Source organism: Trichomycterus rosablanca, chromosome 5 (genome assembly GCF_030014385.1).
Source record: "Trichomycterus rosablanca isolate fTriRos1 chromosome 5, fTriRos1.hap1, whole genome shotgun sequence".
Lineage (NCBI taxonomy): Eukaryota > Metazoa > Chordata > Actinopteri > Siluriformes > Trichomycteridae > Trichomycterus > Trichomycterus rosablanca.
In genome coordinates, this window is record NC_085992.1 from 52072530 (window position 1) to 52081669 (window position 9140).

The 9140-nt window shown below is 46.4% G+C and overlaps 1 protein-coding gene across 1 annotated transcript in view; it reads left to right on the top strand.

The window, feature by feature from the left end:
* The window catches only part of map3k21 (mitogen-activated protein kinase kinase kinase 21), a 28343-nt gene extending 21052 nt beyond the window's left edge, over positions 1-7291 (top strand). The window contains exons 7-10 of the mRNA XM_062995366.1: positions 2831-2981; positions 4161-4255; positions 4375-5046; positions 6844-7291. Of these exons, the coding sequence (XP_062851436.1) occupies positions 2831-2981; positions 4161-4255; positions 4375-5046; positions 6844-7235 (1310 nt within the window). The 3' untranslated portion in view covers positions 7236-7291. The remainder of the gene's footprint in view (positions 1-2830; positions 2982-4160; positions 4256-4374; positions 5047-6843) is intronic.
* The last annotated feature ends 1849 nt before the right edge of the window (positions 7292-9140 follow it).

Genomic DNA, 9140 nt, shown 5'->3' on the forward strand with positions numbered 1-9140 from the left:
CACCTGCACTCAAATATTTCGACTTATTACCGACTTTTCCAACTCGTCATGGATGATTTTTCAGCTGCTGCTTCAAGTCGACATATAAGTTAGAAATTGTGTTTTTTTTAAAGTAAGAATACTAATATTTTGTGAGTTTAACACACATCAATCAGGGAGTAGATCTGTCCCAAACTAGATTATTTAAATACAGATTATTTTACCCAAAACTAATGGTTGAGCAGATCATTAAAGGGTTAAAACCTCCACACGTTTTGTTAAACTATTTTGAGTTTTGCTTCAAATTAATTCTGCCAAAATTCAGTAGTTACAGGTTGTTGAGATATATACAGTATAGAATAAAATAATTTATAGAATTAAATAAAATGCAAATAAAATAGACGCAGTGTCTCTTACATTTACATCGACTCTTATTTCATCTTAAATTAACCCAAAATATTTCACGTTTAATCTGGTCGACTTCATTTCAACTGTTAACATGCACACACATGCATAAACATGCATGTTAAGCTACAACACATTCTAAACAAGTTGGAACAGGGCGATTTAGGGCTAGTAATGAGGTAAAAAACAACTAAATAATGACGTGATTTCAAACAGCTGATTATAATCATGATGTGGCACAAAGATCAGATGGGAGAAAGAAAATAGGTTCATTGTTAAGGTGGTTTACAGGTTTAAAAGAACAATCTTAAACAATTCTGACCGCTTCAGTTTATACTAACAGCATTTACTTTTACTTCTACTTTTAATACTTAAGTACATTTAATATCAGATACTTTTACTCAAGTACTATTCTAGAAGGTGACTTTTACTTCTATCAAAGTACATTTCCGGTACGATACTTGTACTTTTATTTAAGTCTGGCCTTCAGGTACTTTATCCACCACTGATGTTGAGACCAAAAGGTGTCCCATGCATACAGTTATTATTTTTAATAGGTTAAAGTCGTTTGTTTAACGTTGTTTTTTGACGTTGTTGTTCTCCTCAGTGAGCCGTGTCGGTGACCCCTCACACAGGGACAGTATGTATGTGTATCACCAGGACGTGGATATCACAAACGAGTGTAAACCTCCTAAAGAGAGGAAAGGCAAGGACCATGTCGTGCTGTGGCTCCTTTTGTTGTTTTCCCCGTCGCAGGGCGTGGCTCTTTCCTCGCTGTGTGCCCAGCTTTCATTTCCGGGCTTGTTCTGTTTCTCCTGGCATTTCACCAGCTGTGTGGGTGTAATAAGCGGTGTGGGGCGGTGATTATTAAACACCGTCTTGATTTTTGTGACAGAAACATGTGCCCTTCCTCATTTTTGGTTCTGTTATGGTCAGACTGTTATTGTACACGGTGGTGGCACTTTTTGGAAGGGTAGCTGCCCACAAGTCCTGGGGTCCTGGGTTTCCCTGCCCAGCACACCTGATCCATCAAATGAGGAACCCGATCAGGTGTCCTGGACTGAGAGGAGCCGAAACTGTGCAGGACTGGAGCTGATCATCACTGCGCTGTAAACCCAGGGACAGGAAGCCCTTCCCCATATTGTTTCTTTTTTTGCAGGCAGAGCAAATCTACAAACATCTCTACAAAATGTAAACCAACCTCCCGATAGACAGAGACAGACAGACAAACGGGTAGATAGAGAGATGCAGACAGACAGACAGATAGTGATAGAGACAGACAGACAGACATAGATGGGGTAAATGAAGATAGACAGATAGGCAGAAAGATAGACAGATATATACAGATAGATAGACTCACAGACAGATAGATAGAATTAGACAGAGAGAGACAGACAGATAGATGGATAGAGACAGACAGACTGAAGACATACAGAGATGGAGACACTCACAGAGATGGAGACAGCTGGAGAGACAGACAGAAATGGTGATAGACAGACAGACTGATAGATGGAGATAGATAGACAGACAGACAGACAGACATAGGCAGAAAGAAAGACAGATGGATTCAGATAGACTCACACACAGACGGATAGATATAATTAGTCAGACAGACAGAGAAATAAACAGACAGATGCAGACAGACTGATGGATAGAGACGGACAGACTGACAGAGGGATACAGATAGACAGACAGATGGACAGACTGACAGATAGAAGTAGATAGAGATAGACAGACTGAGACAGGCAGACAAGCGAAAAGATAGGGACAGACTGGTAGACATAGATAGATAGACAGATAGATGCAGACAGATACATAGATGCAGACAGACAGACATATAGAGATAGACAGACAGACAGACTGAGAGATGCAGGCAGACAGAGAGACAGATAGATGGATAGATGTAGACAGACAGATCGGTAGAGACAAACAGGCAGACAAGCAAACAGATATAGACAGACTGATGGATATAGATAGACAGACAGATTCAGACAGACAATTAATTGATCCTGAAGGAAACTGAGACACTCAAAGTAAAAAATGAAGTACAAATGAATTATAAATTGTAAAGTTTGAGTAATGCACAGTAAGTTGGTTTAATAAAGCCATATTATATATACCCATATATATATATATATATACCCATATATATATACCCCCCTTCCCACTTGGTGCAGCTGTAGAACTTAATGGCTCTGGGTACGATTGGACCATCTTGGTCTGTAGAGCAGTCAGCGTACACATCAGTGTTTCCTTTTATACACCGACAATAACAGAACCAAACATAAGAACCGGCCCCTTTTCTGTGATTTTATAATGATTTTTATATGTAAATGAAATGACCGAAGGTACGCGGGCTGACCACAGACCTACACACCTCACCGATGTTTACGTTTGTGAGTAAAGGTCATGAGCAGTGGTGATGAGACTCTTCTCTGTACTGCAGTGACTCTGGACGAGAGCAACAGGACGTGGGGTAAAAGCACCATAAACAAACCCGAGGAGTTCGAGGACGCCAAGAGGGGCATTAAGAAGAAAGTTCGTACCTGGGGACCGAGCTCCGTTCAGACCAAGGAGAGAGGGACCTGTGCTGAAAGGTTTGATTACATTATCATGCTATTAAAAACCAGTGTTTAATGATGACTGTGGAGTCACTATCAGTCAGTAACAGACTGCTTATAATAACGACGTACTGTGGTTCAGTCTAATATTTATCATCCCTGTCAGGTTCTAATCTGATCATTTAGCCTAGAATACAAAGATCTGAAATACAGGAGGGTTCTGTTTTATCAGGAAACACTGAGCACAATGCAGGAATACTCTGGACAGAGCACCAATGCATCACAGGGCTTCAACCAAACACGTCTGTGTAGACACTCGACTGGCTGATAGCAGCGATGGTGGACGAGCGTAATGGACCGCTGTGCCACCCGAGCACCTTTATAGTTTTATAATAATTAATCATTTGTTAGAAAAGAAGCGTTTAGTTTGTGTTACTTAAAAATGTTTATTATTATTATGGTTTAATAATATTAATAATATGAATAATAATAATATTACTATATTACTAATAATAAATATTTATAAGAATATTTTTATTGTTATTATTATTATAGTGTGTAATAATATTTATAATAATAGTAATGTTAATATTACTACTCCAATTAATATTTTATTACTATTTTCTATATTTATTTTAAAATATATATTATTATTTGTATTATATTATAGCACATCATAATAATTATAATAATAATAATGTTAAAATCATTAAAATCTTATATTTATTGCTATTATTCAATTATAATCCATTATATCTGTCTGTCTATATATCTGTCTGTCTATCTATATATCTATATATCTATATATCTATATATCTGTCTATCTGTCTGTCCATCTGTCTATCTATATATCTGTATCTGTATATCTGTCTATCTGTATATCTGTCTGTCTATCTATATATCTGTCTGTCTATCTATCTGTCCATCTGTCTATCTATATATCTGTCTGTCTATCTATATATCTGTCTATCTCTATCCATCTATCATCTATCTATCTATCTATATTCCTCTCTTTCTGTCTGTCTGTCTGTCTGTCTGTCTGTCTGTCTGTCTGTCTGTCTGTCTGACTAATTACCTGTCAGTCTGTCTATATATCTATTTGTCTTTCTCTCTGTCTGTCTGTCTGTCTGACTGACTAACTGCCTGTCGCTCTACCTGTACATATCTGTCTGTCTGTGATATATCGTATTCTTGACGTTGTCGGTTGACCTCCAGGGTTCGTCCGCTTTCCGATGGAAACAATCCCTGGTCCACCAGTCTGCTGAAGTCTCAGAGATCCGTACCACTGGCGGCGCTGTTCGCAGAGCAGGGTGAGTGAGGACGGGCACCATGCCCAACCCGGTTGCTCTTATTGGCTTTGTTAGCACTTTTCCTGGGGGGTAAAAACACAGCGGTGTGGCTTAAATCCCTCTGTCCTGTTTGTACCTAGGGGGCGCTAAAGAGGAGACGAGCTCCTCCGATGGTTTAGACAACAAACCAAAGCAACTCAAGTTTCCCAATCAGATCTACATCAGTCTACCTCTGTGGAAGGACGACCAGGGCGAGGGACCCGGGTCGGGCTCGGGTGGCGGCTTGGAGAGCCAGGAGGAAGCGGCTACGTCCGCCGGCTCGACCGGCACCACGCCGCAGCACACGCCCACCAACAGCCTGAAGCGTGCGGCCGGGCGGCGCCGGACGGACGGCGTGCTGTACGGCTGCGCCTCGCTCCTGGCCGCCGTGGCGCTGGGCGTGGACCTGCGGGACGCCTGCAGGGGGGCCGCGCCCGCGGACGAGGGCGAGCCCCGCGAGGACAGGAAGAAGCGCGAAGGCCTGTTTCAGCGCGCCACGCGTTTCCGGCGCAGCACCAGCCCGCCGCGCCGGGACGACAACCTGCTGGCCATGTCGTCCATCACCGAGTGTAACTCCACCAAGTGTCTCCTGCAGGCGGACCCCGAGGGCCCGGGGCGCGGCACCGCCAACGGATTCCAGCAGATGAACTCAAACGGGCAGGGCGTAGGCAGGACGGACTCTTCGTGCGCCCCCTCCTTGCCCGCCGAGCTTGGCACCGGCCCTGGCACCCGGCTCGGGAAGAAGAAGTCCGGTCCTGCTGTCGGTCAGAACGGTGAGAAAACATCAATTACATTCCTAACTGACATCAAAGTTTACAGTCAGGTTATTCAGACGCTCTAGTTACATACTGATGATGTCATCATCTGTCCCCGCCCACCACCATATTAGCTTACTAAGCTAACACAGTTAGCCTTAGGACGTTCACAGAATCACTTAAAATGCTCCTACTGAGGCGCCTTTATTCCAAGTGATGATCAGGACTTGACGTCACACCGCAGCAAATGACATCACACCATAACGCACGACGTCACACCGCAGGACGTGACGTCACACCACAGGACATGAGGTCACACCACCACGCCACATGACGTGACGTCACAGCACCACAGGACGTGACGTCACACCAGAGAACGTGACGTCACACCACATGACGTGATGTCGCACTGCAGTACATGACATCACACCACATTACGTGACATAACGGCAGAACTCCACAGGACGTGACGTCACACCAGAGAACGTGACGTCGCACCGCAGGACATGAGGTCACAGCACCACAGGACAAAACGCCACACCAGAGAACATGACGTCACACCGCAGGACGCGACGTCGCACCACATGACATGACGTCACACCACATGACGTGATATCATACCAGAAGACATGACATCACACCACAGGACATAATGGCACAACACCACAGGATGTGACGTCACACAGCGGGCCATGACACCACACCCCAGGACGTGACGGCGCACCACATGACATGACGTCACACCACAGTGCATGACGTTGCACTGCAGGACGTCACACCGCATTGCAGGACATGACGTCACACCACAGAACGTGCCATAACGACAGAACTCCACAGTACATGACATCACACCGCACGTGCCATAACGACAGAACTGTGACGTGATGTCGCACCGCAGGACATGACATCACACCACAGGACATGAGGTCACACCACCACAGTACATGACGTCACACCACATGACGTGACGTCACAGCACCACAGGACGTGACGTCACACCAGAGAACATGATGTCACACCACATGACGTGATGTCGCACCGCAGGACATGACATCACACCACATTACATGCCATAACGGCAGAACTCCACAGGACGTGACGTCACACCAGAGAACGTGACATAACGACACAACACCACGGGCTGTGACGTCAGCAGAGAACATGACATCACACCGCAGGACGCGACGTCGCACCACATGACATGACGTCACACCACAGGACGTGACATCACACCACAGGACGTGACATCATACCAGAAGACATGACATCACACCACAGGACATAACGGCACAACACCACAGGATGTGACGTCACACAGCAGGCCATGACATCACACCCCAGGACATGACATCACACCACAGAACGTGACGTCACAGCACAGTACATGACGTCACACCACAGAACATGATGTCACACCGCATGACGTGACCTCACACTGTAGGACGAGGTTTTCATCACGGTGCTGAATTTACTGAGATTATTACTGTTAGAGTCTCTAAATAAAATAAATCTGTAGAAAATAATGAAGTTAGAATCATTTAGAAACACGTGCAGCTCTCACTGATTTATTTTATACAGCTTTATGTTTTATACTTGATTTTTATTACCGTCACACCGCAGGAAATTTTGCATGTTCTCCTTATAGTAAAAAACGAATAAAACACGTCTTTTATCTGAAAGTAAACCCGCTACATAAAACCTTCAGTTTGTGGAGGAGAAAAACGTCTTAAATATAAATATTTGAATGTCATTACAGTGAAATCAGGAGTCACGTGACCCTCCCGTGTTCTGACCATCCTGTTTGTCTCTCTACAGTCGGCACGAGCGTCTCTGCGCCCGGCGCGGCCCCCGAGGGCCCGACCGCCCCGTCCTCCCGGAGGAAGAAGCCCGACCGAGAGGGCGTCCCGGACGAGCGGGCCCCGCCCGGATCGGCCCCCGGACCCCGCCCGCTCTCCCTCAGGTCCCGCCCTCACTGCTGGGGGCTCCTGAGAGGCAGGAACAAGAGTTACTCGCTGGGTCACAGCTCCGGGCAGAAGCGCGCCCAGACCCTGGCCATGGCGCTGTCCTCCGAGCTCGGGGCGGACCGGCCGCTGCTGGACGTGGACACGGAGGGGCAGAAACGGGACTGCACCGTGCCCCTCTGCCGAATCCAGAGCGCGCCGGGGCGGCCCACGGTGTTCGAGCTGGAGAAGGAGTTCTACTCCTGAACCCCTGAACTCCTGAACTCGGCCTCTTCTTACAGAGAGCCACGCCCGACTTGAAATCCAGTTTCTTTTATGTTTGTTTGGGGGGGGGGTTTGGGGGGAGGGGGGGCAGGTACACGCGACCGTGTGTTGTACCTAATCTAAACCCGATGCTGCTGGAACGTTGATGACGTACGTTTTTATTTATATTCACTAGAAGTCGTTTCTAAAAATAATAGAACTCTGTCACATTAGTGCTGATTTACTGCTGGATCAGGGCCGCGCCCTTAAACCCTCCCTTGCCGTTGGTCAATATAATAAACGGGAAGTTCCCTGAGGAAGTCACACAGATCATGTGACGGCACTGTGACGTAACCACTTCCCCTGGTTGTTTTTTTGCTTTGCTTTAGTGATTTTCCGATAGCTGCACGTCTTCAAGGTCGTGTTTATACCTGTAATTCGCTTCCCTTGGTCCAAATCAAAGAAGAAAGTGATCCGTCGTTAGATTTCACTTTCGGGAATGTACATTTGAACCACAGTAAGTATAAAAGACGCACGTATGATGTATATTTTGCGAGCCGGTGGTCAGGACGCTGCACCACGCCCGGTTTGATTCACGTATCGGGGTCGTAAAATGGAACCGGAAATTCCTCCTCTGCTCTCTCACGGCGTGTTTCGTGTCACGTCTTGTGTTCGGTTCGTATCGTGGTCGTACCTGAAACTCGGGGGGGGGGGGGGGAGGGTAGCTCTGTCGCCTCATAGCAAGAAGGTCCTGGGTTCAAATCCCCCCAGGTGGAGCGGTCCAGGTCCTTTCTGTGTGGTCCCGTTCTGCTTATTCCAGGAGGGTCCAAACTACATCCCGCCGGCCCGCAGCGAACTCTAAAGATATAACAGAACCTGACCCGCGCTTGACTGAATTGTACTTCTTAGTGTTAACACTAGGTGGAGCTGTTTAGAACGTGGCGTTTCTCCACATAATTCAATGATCAAGCATCGTTTATCTACATTGGATTGATTTTGCTAACGTTAATACGCTAGATGTGAGGGCTAGTGAGGGGCCCCCAGCCCTTAGTATGTTGGCCCTTAGTGGAAAAAATATTCGGACACCCCTAGATTACTCGGTGCACCAGAGCTGGAAGCTTAAGACCAGTTTAGACCAGGGGGCGCAGCGGTAAAATACGCTAGCACACCAGAGCTGGGATCTCGAACACGTCGTATCGAATCTCGGCTCTGCCATCCGGCTGGACTGGGCGGCTGCATGAACGACGTTTGGCTGTTGTTCATCCAGGGTGGGAGCCGGATATGCAATTACGCCCTCCGAGTCGAGTCGAGGAATGGTGCCGATCAGGGTGCGGCTCTCCGTACACAAAGCCGATCCGCGTATGAACTCGCCTCGTGCAGGTGAAACGATGCAGTCGGCTACTACGCACGTATCGGAGTGTGTGTCGGGTCGCTCTCCTCGATCATGGGCCCGCGCGGGGGTCAGCAACAGTACAGGGTAAAAATTGGACCTGCTAAAAATGCATAAAAAAGTTGCCACCGTTGGGCCCCGAGAGCGGCCCCTAACCCTCAATTGCTGGCATTGTTTTCAGTGATAATTATGTTATAGAAACGATCATGTCGGTCATGTCAAACCTGCTGTAATTCGTAGTAATAATATCGTAGTACATCGTAATGCCGCCAGTATTATCATTTTTTAATCCTCTTGAACTTTGACCCAGTTTGCTTACCTTCAAAGCTCCTCCAATGAGACGAACTGTTTGATATGAGGCGGTAAAAGCTACTACTAGCTTTTGACCGCGAGTTGTTTTTCGTTTGCTTAATCAGGAGGTTGAAACGCAGCGTCAGACTTCGATTAGCATTCCATAGCAGGGTGTTTTAAAGCCAAAACAATAATAATAATAAGGTGCATAAGCATGAAATGAACTT